The sequence below is a fragment of the Adiantum capillus-veneris genome, chromosome 15, assembly GCF_014529385.1.
Source record: "Adiantum capillus-veneris isolate H3 chromosome 15, ASM1452938v2, whole genome shotgun sequence".
In the NCBI taxonomy this organism is placed as follows: Eukaryota; Viridiplantae; Streptophyta; class Polypodiopsida; order Polypodiales; family Pteridaceae; genus Adiantum; species Adiantum capillus-veneris.
Window position 1 is genome coordinate 142,554,505 of NC_140945.1, and position 14,752 is coordinate 142,569,256.

The following is a 14,752-nucleotide window of genomic DNA, read 5'->3' on the forward strand; positions in this document are numbered from 1 at the left end:
ATGGGAGACATTCACAAAGGGAGCTCACTGACTTCTTTAGAGTAGAGACTCAGTAGCCAGATGAGCAACCTTCACAGAAGACTTCAGAACCCACCTATAGCAGAGGTATATTAACTAACAGATCCATTGAGCTTGGGAGAGCTAGACGCCCATGTCTACAAGGGCACCACAACATTGATGTAGGCTCCATTAGAGGATTAGGACTATTCTAGCACGACATGGAAGATGTCCAATACAACTACTTATAGAGGCAAACATTCACAATGCTCTTCAGCGCGACTGATGCAATACATTCTCAAACAACATTCGATGTCATCCATCCTTAGATATTGATGATCATCATCATCATTATCATTTTAGTTTTTACTTTACGTCATTTTAATTTTGTACCCAGACATTGTATTAAATCCACCAAGATTGTATCAGTTTGGTCTCATAGGTCATTTTGGCCTTTTGAAGACGTTGGAGCGGGGGAATAGGGAACACGCCCAGCACACAAAATATTTGCCTCTCTATAGCCCAGGGATTCCACAACACCCCTAACCTCTTAAATAACACCTTCAAATTGGCTAATTTGCACTAACAACTCCACTTTAGCATACAAAACAACTACCTCACACCTTGCAAAAAAAGCACCCACAACACAAATGCACCCGCACTGCTCAACTCACCCTTTCCGACTCATAAAACACTCCTAATCTACCCTCTTGGTAGCACCTTTCGAGTTGCAGGCAAACCCTCTGCAAGCAATGGACGACACACGAAGAGCGAGAGAAAAGGAGGGGAATGGGGAGAAGCAACACAAGAGATTGGGGCAAATGAGTGGTATTATTGCATAGGGAGTAGTACAATTGATGTATGCAGCTTCAATGGAAAGCTTAACAACACACAAGCTTCAGTAAATAAGGAGGATTGAGAGGGGCTACCAAGTGCATGGCTCAAGTAGAGGTTCGCCTTCTATGGGGTAAGCATGACGAGCAGGGGAGTTCGACCGTGAGTAGAAGAGAAGTACCGCCAGTAGCACTGCTTTGAGAAAGCTTGGAAAGAGATCGCCAGTGCGGAGAGGATCAAACTGCATGAAGCATTATTCTATGAAGTCGGCAACTATCGAATTTGCCATCATTGTATTTGATTGGGTTTCTGTGATACATAGTTGGGTTGTGGTTTTTTGTCGACTTTTCCGTCAATATTATCTGCCTCGTGTTCTCTGTCGTATGCCCGTGGTAGCGGTGGCTCCAAGATTGTGTGTCTGTGAGCAGAGAGGGAGGTAGAGATATTGTGCGGGCAACTTGTATGTGTGGTGAAGGCGTGTGTCGCCTCCCTGTGTGAGTGCGTTTATCGATTGGGGAATTGTATGCATCGACTGATGTTGGGATATGATGGTGTGCTGTCGAGAGAGCCTTGTGTGATTATGTCTTGAGTGTGTGTAGCCGAGAAAGCTCGAAGGCGAGCTGTGCAGTGAAATTTTGCAAAAAGTGTGCATATGTACGTGATTCTGTGTGGTTAGGGGCGTCGGATATTCCCTGGGCTATAGAGAGGCAGTGTAGAGTGTGTTGGGTTTGATCCCCCTTCCCCCTTTCCATCAGTGGTGCCCCCACTGAGGACCTACTGATTGCTCCTTCGTGAAGTCGAAGATAGTGTCGCGGTTTGAAGAGCAGGATCTAACAAGAATGGCATGGTCTAGTTTTCCGACTTTTACAGGCGCTAAAGATGGTGACATTTGGCTGCAAGACTATGGCCTTTTTCTGCTGAGAGCGGCTTGTCAAAAGAAGAGGGAGTGGCCGAACCTTTCCCGCTCCTGGTTTGTGGAAAAGCAAAGGTATGGTACAAGGGCTTGCCGGCTGAAGAAAAACAGGACTAGAGCACATTGGGAGCGGCATTCCGAAGCCGATATGTGGCCAACACGCAGTGGAGTGAAGTGAAGACGATGATGGACAACCTAAAGCAAAGCCTTGACGGTGATTTCTGAGCATTCATGTGGGAGTTCGAGGCCATATGGAGCAAGTTGGTTAAGGTAGCTGCTGTAGAGAATGCAAATTTTTTGAAGATGACCAAGTTTGTGGACTGCTTGCATGTAAAAGTGCGGGATAAAGTCGAGGTAGATGGACCGTACATGTACCGTGCACGTACGAGGAGGTAGTAGCCTATGCACAGAGTAGGACGAAGAAGGTTTTAAAGAAGCAGCAGGCAAAGCAGGTTCTGGCGAGTCCATTGGTGCCAAGGCCAATTGCTAGGGAAGAGCTTCAGGTAATCCGACCCTTTGTTGATGCACATGTGGTAGCAGCAGATAGGTGTGATGACAGAGTAGAGACGATAGCGTGTGGGCCTATGAGGCCTCAACAGCTGCAGAGAGAATTCTACCGAGTACCACCTAATGTGCTTGACCAAGTGCCTTCCGAAAGGCAAGCAGTGGAGAAGATAGTTGAAGTGCCAAAGCCGATGAGTTTTGTGGAGAAAGCCGAGGTGTATTCGAGCTATAGCAGTGCCTTGGATACGGACATCACATGGGAAACGGAGTCTACTTTCTCAAGGTATGAGACATATGATGTTATGCATGTCGATAAGGTGGTCAAAGAGCAACAGATTGCAGGTGAAAAGACATTTTGTGCGGATCAGGGGGTTGGGCAACCCTCTCTCTTGCCTTGTGATATTAAGACCATGGTGACTGAAGAAGAGTGATTCGATGAAGCAGACTGGGGTTTCGATGATCCAGTGGTCGATGTTGATGACGAAACACAGATTTTGATTGCTAAAGCTATGGCGAGGATACAGGACATGCAAGGTTGTGTGCCTGCTCCAATGCCGCTTGAAGAGCCTACAGATGAGGTTTTGCCAGTGTTTGCTTTGGATGATCAGTTGGCACAGGTTGGTGCCATGCTGCTGACGGATGTGTTGTTGAAGGTTGCTATGCAAGCTCCTCTATGCCGATTGCTACAGGTTATCTTGTTTGAAGACAATCATGATATGGCGAGCTCTCTAGCCGATGGCGAGTTGGTGTCATATGATGCTGCTGCTACAGAAATTGGTATAGTACATTCTTATCCAGTGTACAAAGCAAGTTTACGGATACAAGTTGAAGCAAGACCATGCTATGCCAAGCAAGAGTGGTCGGCTTACAAGTTTTCTGGTACAAAGCAGGGATGGTTTGTATGTGTTTTACAAGCGGATGATGATGACCAAAGCCGCATTTTTTATCCGGGTGGGACTACAATCATGCTTGGGGAAGCCTGCAGCTTTCCATTTGACCCAGGCGGGAGTTACGATAGGCAGTGAATCTCTCTCTATCTATCTACTGCTTCATGTAAATATTATCTATCAACTTCTTATTATGCAATGCTACTTTACCTAAATAATGCTATGGTTGAGCATAAATGCTCCACGGGGGGGTGGGCAATGATGGTACAGCCCGAATATGTCGACCCGTGGAAAGGCTCATTGCAGGTGTATGGCAGCAGGCAGTGTCGCGACAATGTGCTTGAGCCTGTGTCGGGCGCCAAGTGTGACAGGTACCATTGGATATGTATGCTAAGTGGGGCATTTAACAGGCCGGACATGGTGCGAAAGATTTGCGAGTCGGAATGCTTGAAGATGCAAGGCAGATTTTGTGAGATGTCGTACATTGTGGCGAGGGAGGAGATCAACCAGGTGATCTCTTTGGTGATCAAAGTGCTGTGAGATACCGATTGTCAGCAATCGGAGGCGGTTCGATGATCTTTGCGCGTGAATGCTCGCCATATCAAGGTTTTTAGAAAAAAAGGAACATATGTTTGTAGAGAATGCAAAAAAAAGGAATGGCTACAAGCTGCAGTTTGCATGGGGAGAGAGGTCGCCCTGAGCAGGAGTTGCCAAAACGGGGTGGACTGCATGGGAGAGAGCACGCGAATTGAACTGCAGATGGGGACACGAGGAGGGGGGGCAGTTTATTTTGGGGAGGGCCACGGGGTGGCATGCAAAAAAACAAAATAGAGGGGCGGCTCAAGGGCGCTGAAGCGGAGGATGGCCATGAACTGCAGGGCCGTCAGTTGCAAGGAGGTGGGGAGCACGTAGCATTGAAGAGGAGGACGAAACAGAGCAGACCAGGAGGTGAGGAGAGGCTGAGGGCGGCCAGCCTTGCATGAGCCAGGGTGGCGGGCTGCAGTTCATGAAGAAAGGGGGGCCGCCTGGTTGGAGGTGAGCAGAAAAGGAGGTGAAGGGGGCCATGATCGAGGGCCGGCTGTGTGCAGGGCCGAAATCAGTAGGACGAGGTTGAGGGACTCCATAGCTCTGGGAGTAGCACTGCTATAGAAGGAGGGTGCGAGTTGCATATGAGGTACCGAGAGCATGATTGCAGGGTATGGTAGCCAGGGGCGAGAAGCATGATACAGAAAGCAACAAGGCAAGGAGTGCTGCAGAGGTTGTTGTAGTAACTGCCAAGGTGGTGGGGTTGCAGGTGCCGCCAAGGGCGGAGACACCATGGAAGGTCATCATGCAAAAATAGATCCTCATACTTCTTAAACAAACTGGAATACCATTATGTAGTCTTGAGGTTTTGAGCCACTGGAGTGGCATAAATGAATGTTGCTTGAGATCCTCAATGTAGTTTGCGTGCACATGAGAGATTAGAGGCAAGAATGGAGGCCCTACTCACCGTGAATTACCACACCCACCTGAGAGAGAGCATGTTTAATTTTCATCCCAATTCATTTGTGGCTTAAGCTCATGAAACCATCGAATGCCTAAAATTATATTAGATCAAGTTAGAGAAGACACACCAAACTTGCAACGAAAAGATAATTGTTGAACTGAAACTAGCGGATTGGGACATTCATGTTGGGTTTTCAAGCCCAGGTTGGTGTTGTTTAGTCTATGTGGGAACAAGCCCTTTTGGTTAGCTGAGGAGAACTACTCTTTAGTCTTGAGTTTGCATGGAAAGTTGAACTCTACATATGTAGTAAATTTTTTAATCAAATACACAAGCGTTATTTTTGCATCGCGTCGACCCTCTCTCTCTCTCTCTCTCTCTCTCTCTCTCTCTCTCTCTCTCTCTCTCTCTCTCTCTCTCTCTCTCGTTCCTTCCTACTCTTCACGTTCTCCACAGTTGCCATGGCTTGCTGCCATCTCCCAACACATGGTATCAAAGCACTAGGGAGTTTTTTGTAGGGTGGTCTGGCATATCTCAAAACGCCATCTTTGTGGCTGGTGTCTTAGAGCCCTAGGCGATGTCGAGTAGAAGGCAATACAGGACGTTGGCTAGGGTATGCCATGATGTGGAGTATCTCAAAACGCCATCTTTGTGGCTCGCGTCTTAGAGCCCTAGGCGTTGTTGACTAGAAGGCAATATAGGAGGTTGGCTAGGGCACAATAGGAGGGCGTTCTGAAATGTCGTAATTCACAAGCGGGTATCGCGTCTTAGAGCCCTAGGCGTTGTTGACTAGAAGGCAATATAGGAGGTTGGCTAGGGCACAATAGGAGGGCGTTCTAAAACGTCGTAATTCACAGGCAGGTATCTCTTGGCAACAAGGAAACCCTAGCACTCTATGTGCAGAGTGTTTCAAAACACTACAGGAGGTTATTGAAGTTTTGCATTCGGCGTTTCAAAAGGCACTCTAGGGCAGTTAGCTTGGCGACTAGAAGCGGATTTCAAAGAGAGCTACACTTTGACGATCAACAATGAGCTTCTAAAAACGCTTTCTGCAACAGCTAGTAGGCATTCTTTGGTGGCCATTGTGGTGCATATCAAAACGCTATTTTAAGCAATCCAAGGCTTGACGACAGCACTGCATTTCAAAGTGCTTCCTCCAAGTTCACAAAGGGTTGGCGGACAAGAAGTAGCCTCTTGAAACGCCGTCTAAAGGTAGAGCCCAACAAGAGGTCCTAGAATCGAGGGAGGTATTTAGCAATGGTGATGGCGCTAATAATCAGTCAAGACAACAAGTGGAAGGATGGTAGATCTTGGACGATGTTCAAGTATTTGCATGCAAGCACTTCGCCATGAAACCTTTGAAGTTGAAGATTCAAATATGGCTTCCACGCCTCCCAAAGCTTTTGAAATTGTGACGGATTTCCGACCACCACAGGTACACAAAAGATTTTCTTCAAGAATGTGGTACAGGACTTTGCAAATTATTTTTACCAGTCAAGTGTCATAGGGTTGTTATAGTTTTGTATGTTGTCAGTTATTGTCATGCCAAAATTTTGTACAGGCTATAGACACTGCCACAAAAACAAAGTGGTAAGACCTCCCATTTTCCTGTTTGGTCGAGTACTTGTTGTCTCACTCTGATTGTTGTTTGAGGAAAGTGTACACGCCTATCTTGTTGTCTCACTATGATTGTTGTATGAGGGAAGTGCACACACACACACACCTATGTTATTATCAACAGAAGGGGGGGGGGGGGGCTTCTACTCGAGTTTCAGGTGATTGATCTCTTCCATAGTTTGTATCGAGTCCATTGTCACTAGTTTGGATTTGAGGGCCGGGGGGGGGGGGGGGGGGGGGGGGGGGGGGGGGGAGGGTTGTTGGGTTTTCAAGCCCAGATCGGTGTTGTCTAGTCTGTGTGGGAACAAGCCCTTTTGGTTAGCTGAGGAAAGCCACTCCTTAGTCTTGAGTTTGCATGGAAAGTTTAACTCTATATATGTGGTAGATTTTTTAATCAAATACACAAGCATTATTTTTGCATCGTTTCGACTCTCTCTCTCTCTCTCTCTCTCTCTCTCTCTCTCTCTCTCTCTCTCTCTCTCTCTTTCCTTCCTACTCTGTATGTTCTCCATGGTCGCCATGGCTTGCTCGTGTTACCGAGTCGAGAAACCTCAATGGGAGCCATTGGAATAGCTTCTAAGCGTTCCCTTAGAGGATCACTAATCACATCATGCACACTGCCAAAATCGAACAAGATCACAATACACTGACCATTCACATCACCATAACACTCAATGAGAAACTCACAAGATGATCCTCACAAGCTTGGGACCCACTACCTTGCTCATACATTATGCTAATAGAAGATGCATGTTCTTTCTGTCAAAGTCGACGATGCGAAAGCGTAGAGCAATGAGGAGAGTACATGTGTGTGTGTGTGTGTGTGTGTGTGTGTGTGTGTGTGTGTGTGTGTGTGTGTGTGTGAGAGAGAGAGAGAGAGAGAGAGAGATTTTATTATCGTCCTCAGAGGTCAAATATGACCTATGGGACCAAAGTTACATGTGATGTAGTATGTGTATGGCTAATGAGTAACTCTCGACGCTCCAAAATTGTGCTGATGAGAGTCGCAATGGAGATCCCACACTGTGGCTGGGAGAGGAAGTGTGTATGTCTAAGTCATGGCTGAAAATGTGAGAGAAGCAAGTGCGGATGTGACCAAACGCTAAGCACTCTAGTAGTGTGTGGTACTGAGACTCTGGAACTTGCAGTGAGCATAGTGTGCACAGTCGATTTGACTCTTCTCCATTGCCCCAACGCCATGTCTCGCATTGAAGGGAATGGGAGCTAAGATGAATGGCTACAATAGTTCATATCGCCGACAAGGGGATAGGCTCAAGCATGTAAGTGTGAGTACGGTTTCCTCTTTCAGCGAAGAACAGGGTTTTGTAGTTGGGCAATATAGGTGGTGTAATGTATGAAGCGTGACCCATCGGATTTCTCCCAAGCCATAATACATTGGTGTTGTCGAAAAGCTTCATTCACTTGGGAGTCAATTGAAGCATCATGTAGCAAGTGTAATGCATCCCATCTCCCAAACCACTTCTTTATGTCTTGCATCCATCCCGTGCTCAAGATCTTGCTTGTATGAGTCTTTTGAACTATTTTGTTTGCTTCCCATGCAATTGTAGGAAGTCGATGTGAGGGGTTTTGAAGCATCTTTATCATGTACTCCACAACCCTTTCCATGCCCATAACCTCAATTGGAAGAGATGCCGACTCAAGAAGTAGGAGCAAATATGGTGTTTGTGTCTTAACTTGGAGAAAGTTTATAAGAAAACGCTTTTGGAAATTCTCGACCTCTTTCCAAGTAGACTTTGAGATGCTCCCGACCCACACTTCAACTCCATAAAGAAGAACTGGTGTCACCAATGCATCAAAAAGGTACTTCTTGAGAACCCAACCCTTGATGTTTCTCGCATTACACATGTTCTCAAATGCATAATCTGCTCTTTCTCCCGATTCCAATCGATGCATAGCACATTCATGCCATTTGTGATTGGACGGAACCTCAAGGCCAAGGTACTTAAAGCTCTCAACAACTTCAAGTGTCTCATTTTTGTACACAATGTATGGCTTCTCCTTATGGTTGGTTTTCACAAGCGTAACCTTTGTTTTGGATTCATTCACAGTCAGCTCACTATGCAAGCAAAAGTTCTCAAGGACAACCATAAGCTTTTGTGCATCTTCTAAAGTGTGTGCTAGAAGCACTACATCATCCGCATACAAAAAAAACATGATTATCGCATTATAAATAGTAACCACTTCAATGCCTTCTTTTTGCATAAAGTCAATACCATTTCTTCCAATTGATCAATTCATAGACAAAAGAGAGTTGGTGACAACGGACATCCTTGTTTAACCCCAATAGTGCTTACAAAAAATTTTAAAATTTCTCTTCCCATGCGCAATTGACACATCACCTTCTCATAGATTCAAGAAACCACAAGCATAAACTCACTTGGCACTTGGAGTTCTTTCATCCTTCTCTACAATTTGTTACGTGGAATTATAGCAAAGGCTTTCTTAAATTCCGCAAAACAACAATACAATCGCTTGCCTTTTAATCGACTTTCCTCCATGAGAACACGAAGAGTGACAAGATAATCAATATTTGATCATCTCCGGCTTGATACCTTGAAGATCTCCCGCTTTGCGAGTGGCCAACTTTTCAAGCCCACCGCATATATCCTCAATAGTTTAAAAAAAGGATATATGTTAAGAGACAGACCGAACAGACGCCCACGTGATCGGACACGTAGCCGGACACCACATTTGTACTTTATTAGTTTTTTGAGCTAGAGTAGTGAGCTAGAGTAGTAATACTCTGTGTATTTTTTATTCCAAAGTAGTGGATCAATTCCTTGAGTTGTAATGTTGTAATGATATTTGTAAAGATCCATGTGAGTCAGTCACTGGCCATTTAGAATGCCCTAGGTATAAAGGTCAATAACTTTAATGTGAAAGGAGACTTATCTTTCGAAAAGAAAGGAGCTTTGAAACTGTACGCTCAATCTACGAAGCAGCTCCAACTTGTAATCATCGCAACAAATGATTGGGTAATCCATTTTCAATTCAGAAATGTGCATTGTGTTCCTCTCTCTTTGTCCTTTAATTCAAGTGTAAGCATTGTCAGTTTTGCTATGGTTCGCGACTACGTGTGTGTGAGTCTTAATTGCAGATTTGAGTACTTAAATCATTGTTTTTAGTCATTTTGACCATAGGAGAGTGTTCCTAAACCATATGACGACCTTTTTGGATAGTTATATTGTAATTTTCAGGACCTTTTTCATGATGGATTGTGATTTTGATACCTTGTCGGATTGTGACCAGACTTAGTAGGATAGTGCCCCTAGGTGTCGAAGACCTCTTCCTAAACTTTCGTTGCATTTCGAGTCCGTTCGAGTGTCGAAATGGCGTGATGACCTAGAGCTGTGAGAAAGAACATAGGCAGATTCCCATAATCATTGAGTGTTGGTTTGCTTGTAGAGTTATTGTGTTTGCTTGTTAAGGTTCACTTCTTGAGATTGACGATCTTAAAGATTCTCTGTGTTCCATCCGAGTCACTTCCCTGAGCAGTGACATTATGTTAGTACCCGATAGCTATGCTACAAACGTCCGTCACAGCGACCCGCTAACAGCATACATAGGAGTGAACCATAAAATAGTATTTTTTTAGCATTTGGTTGCTCATATAATTTCCTACAATATGTGTCCATATCCACAAACTTCAAATTACCAAAATTTTCAACCCGCTTGCCTCTCAAGTTTCTTCAAAATCTTCCACATACACATATCTTTTCTTGGACTTGAAAAAGTTGTTTATTTACTTCCCTCTTCTTCTCTTCTTTTGAATCAATGCCTTGGATGTATGCAAATGACTTTTATAGTTTTCTTTGTCCATAGTTGCATCAAGCTTTATCGAGGACTTTCAAGCATCTTAACATTCTTTATCTAACCACCTTTTGCGTGATCTATCTTTGTTGATACCATGAAGATGCTTTATGGCAAAGCATTCTTCAACACAAGAACAAATAACTTTTTTGAAAGCTTCCCATTTAGTTTTCAATGGTGCGTTATATTGAAGCTTTGTCATCCATAACTTTTGCTCAATCATTTCAATGTACATTGGTGCCCATTTGAAATTCATATAAATAGTGATAACTTCTCTTCCCTTTGGCTGAGATTATCATTCTTAGTTGCTTCTCCACATACAAGGTCAATACATAAGGTCCGATAGTCTGATTCTGGTGTCCATTGGTGGCCAAACATAAAACTCTTTATGCGATACATGATGGCTTCGGAGAGTAGCATATAGTCAATCACACTATCCCCATTATGTTTTCTACATGTAAATCCATTGGTTCCACTCCCCAAAGATACAACATTGCCAATGAGCATACCCATGCTATTACACGTGAAAGTAACTTTCCACAGTGATCCGGCTCTTTTGAAGTAGGATCATCCAAGTGAATTTCCTCCAACTTCTTGAAATGTATGGCATATCAAATTGTTGAGTATCATGTTGCAATGTTTGTGTGCGAGCATTCATATCCCCAAATACAATAACATCACCTTCGTCTTTAAAATAAGCAATGTCCTCTTCTAAATCAAAAAATGGATGATCTCTATCCATGCAAGCATAAAAAGAGAATCATGATGAGGAATGTAGCAACTTACTATAAAAATGGGTGCTCTTTTTGGTGTCATAATTTTCAGCCATACATAACATTTGTACTTGTTCCCGTACTTGTCATCTTTCATAATTGATACAAAATCTTTCAATCCTTTCTTAACCATACATGTTACCCCTCCTTGGCCTCTTCGTTGCTTGAGATTCTTTGACCACACCAATGAATGTACATTATAATCCTCCAAGCCGTTAATGCTTGGTGTATCATGCTCCCAAGTTTCAACAAGAAGTACAACATTGGTTTTGCTTGTTAGTTCATAAATACCAACCCCCGAATTCCATGGATATTCATTGAAATTCCAAAATCATATTGTCAATTGTAACTCGGCCACATAGGTCGTGCATCCCTATTCGCTTGAGGGATTTGCCTCCTCCTTGAGCACATTTTCTTCGAGAGAGATCTCCTTGTTTTTCTTATTCTTTTAATCATATGTCTTGTGACGCATATTTTGTTGATTGATAGTGTGATCTTCACATACAAAACATTTTGTATCCCTCACATAGATCCAACTATTATCAAGAATAATCTTTTGTTTGGTCTCATCCGGCATGGTGCATATAATTGGCCGTTCTCCTGAGCGAGGCACTCCTTGCTTACCCACTCTATGTGCTCCATAGACCATAACTCCGGACATGTCAAAGTGGGTTTTGAAGAAATTTTTCGATGACAATGACAAGAGAAGGAGGCATCTCTAACTTCTCGTTGGGAATTCCACGAATAACAATGTTCTTGGAACGTCGCTCCCATTCCTTTAACTTCTCCACATCCACATTCTCAACATTTATGAGTGAGGAATTAGGAACCACATTGTTACCACATGCATCATCTCAAGATTTGTTTCTGTGTACATTTTTCATAGCACATACATCCGAGCTCATGGTGTCAAATTTTTCCTCTTTCAATGTATGGTCATGCTCTACTTTGCTCATGCGCTCCTTCAAAGCATTCAAGTCCACAAGAGAGCGTTTACATTCCTTGACTTCCTCTTCAAGTTGCATCAAACGTGTTGTTTGCATCTCAAGTGTTCTCTTGAGATTCTCATTCTCAACCACAAGTACCCTTAGTGTGCCATTTTCCATTGCAAGTGCCTATAAGTTATTGCCTTGTTTGTTCACGGTCTCTTGCAACGATACCAAGTATGCCACGATCATGGTTTTCGATGTCGTTGGTTGAGTGGTTGTGTTGCTATCTCCACACTTATGAGATTTGGGATCAATTTCCACAATCGTTGAGAACCTTTTTGAAGAAGAACCCTTGCGAGTGTCGAAATACATTGTATGTAAAATAAGAGATAAAAGTCAACTTTCTTTAACCTGTTCACTTCAAAATTTCTACGACAAAAACCCCTTCATAACTCTGAAATTTTTTGTCTTTGCATCAATACGTAGAGAACATCGTTCTCTTCGATTGAGACTATAGATCATCCAAATCAGAGTTCGGATGAAGAAGTTATGATCAAAAGAGTGAATTGTTGTTTACTAGGTCAAAAAACGGTTGACGGCTGCACTAGAGAGAGAGAGAGAGAGAGAGAGAGAGAGAGAGAGAGAGAGAGAAACTACTGAACCAACCAACCTTGAGAATGAATTGATGATAATACAATGGGGGTTAAGGGTTGCTTATATACCAACCTTAGTAAATTGCCCTACCTAGACTTTGACAAATAAGTAAAATAAATATCTAAAAGCCAAAATAAATATCGGGATCACATTAGGTAGTTCAATTAAGATGCCAAAACTCTAACACCCTCTCTGCAGCTCATAGTGGACATAAATAGTGAGAACAATTAGATAAAGAAGCTACCTTGGATACCCCAATAGTTAATCAATCTACTGGATACACCTCGGTTATGCTACCCTCAACTTTGTACCTTAGAAGAATGCCATCTTGAGCATCGATTGCCTTGTAGAAAATTGAATTGTAGACCACACTACATCCCCATTCATGAACTGTGAACACATCACGTCCAAAAGAAACACGTCATGTCCATAATCTGACCAACAACAATGGATTAGTGCACTCATCCATAGTGTTTTAGATACGTCTGATTGGTTCCCTGCCAAATGCATGTGCCTTGAACTCGAATCTACAGGTTCAAACTCTGAGAATTTGAACTCCAACACAAGGGTCCAAATTAATTATACGGAGCACTTTTTGCCCCTCTTTGCCACTCACAAGCCTCTTTGGCTGAAGCTAGTGGCGATAACTTCCCTCTGACTAGAAATATGGTGTCATGGCCACTATGGTCAACACCACGTGTGTCATGCCGATCTCCTCTGTCAAATCTTTACTATCGTTATCTTTGTCCAGCTTGCCTTTGTCTTTATCTCCCTGTGAGGTTTTGCTTTTGTATTTGGCTTCAAACTCCCAAGCCAAACAAAGCGTCGGGTCACATTTATAACAATTGTGGTCGGACCTCATGGGGATACCGAAGGATCTAATTAAGTACTAGTACTGTCATCCTTGTCAAACTTGCCTTTGCCTCTGTCCTCTAGCAAACTCGTCGAGTTGCTAATCTCAAGCCAAACAATTTACCGGTTTCCTTGAGAAGTTTTGTCGAGCATAGGCCGCTAATTGGATGGCCAATCTACTATTTGGATGGCCAACTTGCTATCCATAGCGTTAAGTTGGTCTTGGTCATTGGTACTCGAGCAAGCATGGGCCACTAACCGCCTAGCTTTGAAGCCTTTTAAGCACGCTTCATAATGCATAGCACAATAAGACATCGATGGTCGAGCTTTTGGAGCATTCCACGATGCCCACCCAAAATAGCCCCGCAAGCCATTGCAGCTCCAAAACGTTTCGAAATGCTTCACATTTAGTAGCTTTCCAAAGCCCTTGAATCTCTCTATGCAAGAAGCTTCCCTGCAGCATTTCTGAACCCCTATCGAAAGAAGGTGTTGGGTCGCTAATGCATTTCAAGATGCCTATTGAAGGAGGTCCTTGACTGTCGCTGCATTTCAAAACACCTGTCGAAATGAGGATCAAAACCGACAATGTTTCAACTTGCGCTACAATGAATTGTCGAAACTGCGTGCCTCTCAAAACATTGTAGGAAATGTCAGCTTGCCCAACTTTGCGAAGTGTCTCATAACATCATCGACCACAACCTTCCATGCTTCCCTTACCTGTGTTTAGGAAAGTTTTCGCATAGAGCTTCTTCAATTCCTCTTCTCCACGGTGCCACTTCTCTTCCCTTGCTATCATTGAGCACAAAGCCCTGATACCATATCAAAGTCCCCCCTGATACCATATCAAAGTCAACAATGTGAAAGCGTAGTGCAATGGAGAGAATACATGAGAGAGAGAGAGAGAGAGAGAGAGAGAGAGAGAGAGAGAGAGAGACTATTGAGCCAACCAACCTTTGCAATGAATTGATGATAATGCAATGGGGGTTGAGGGTTGCTTATATATCAACCTGAGTAAATTTCCTTGCCCAAACTTTGACAAATAAGTAAAAATAATACCTAAAAGCCAAGAAAGATAGTGGGATCACATTCAGCAGTTCACTTGAGGTGTCAAAACTTTCTTAGGTCTTAGGAAAATCTCTTTTCATGTGACCTTTAGTGTGACATTTGAAACATCTTCCTTCTTTACCATACTTGTTTGTTCTTCAAGAGTTAACCATCCTCCTACTATTCTTTTGGCGGCTTTTTCATCAAGTGTCAACTTAGGGGTTTCTTAAGTTTTAGCCTTTCCTTTGTCACCATTGTTAGGTGAAGAGTTATGTGCTTTAGGTGTAAAGGAAGATTAAGAAGAAGACGAATTATCGTTGGTCTTACTATTCCATTGGTTTTGAGGGTTCTACGAGGTACTTGAAGATGATTTGTTCTCTTTAGGCTTACCTTTATTGTGCTTCATTTGTTGGTTATAATGGCAACATTGT

General features: G+C 43.3%; 1 protein-coding gene and 1 pseudogene across 1 annotated transcript; one reads left to right on the forward strand and one right to left on the reverse strand.

Annotated features, from left to right (window-relative positions):
* The first annotated feature begins 818 nt into the window (after positions 1-818).
* LOC147441598 (uncharacterized) lies at positions 819-4,952 on the forward strand (annotated as a pseudogene).
* Positions 4,953-13,566: 8,614 nt separating this feature from the next.
* LOC147441599 (uncharacterized) lies at positions 13,567-14,073 on the reverse strand. Its single transcript, XM_086483755.1, has 2 exons — positions 13,995-14,073; positions 13,567-13,835 (listed from the first exon to the last, which is right to left on the reverse strand). The coding sequence occupies exons 1-2, from the start codon at positions 14,071-14,073 to the stop codon at positions 13,567-13,569; spliced, it is 348 nt and encodes a 115-aa protein (XP_086339881.1).
* Positions 14,074-14,752: the final 679 nt, after the last annotated feature.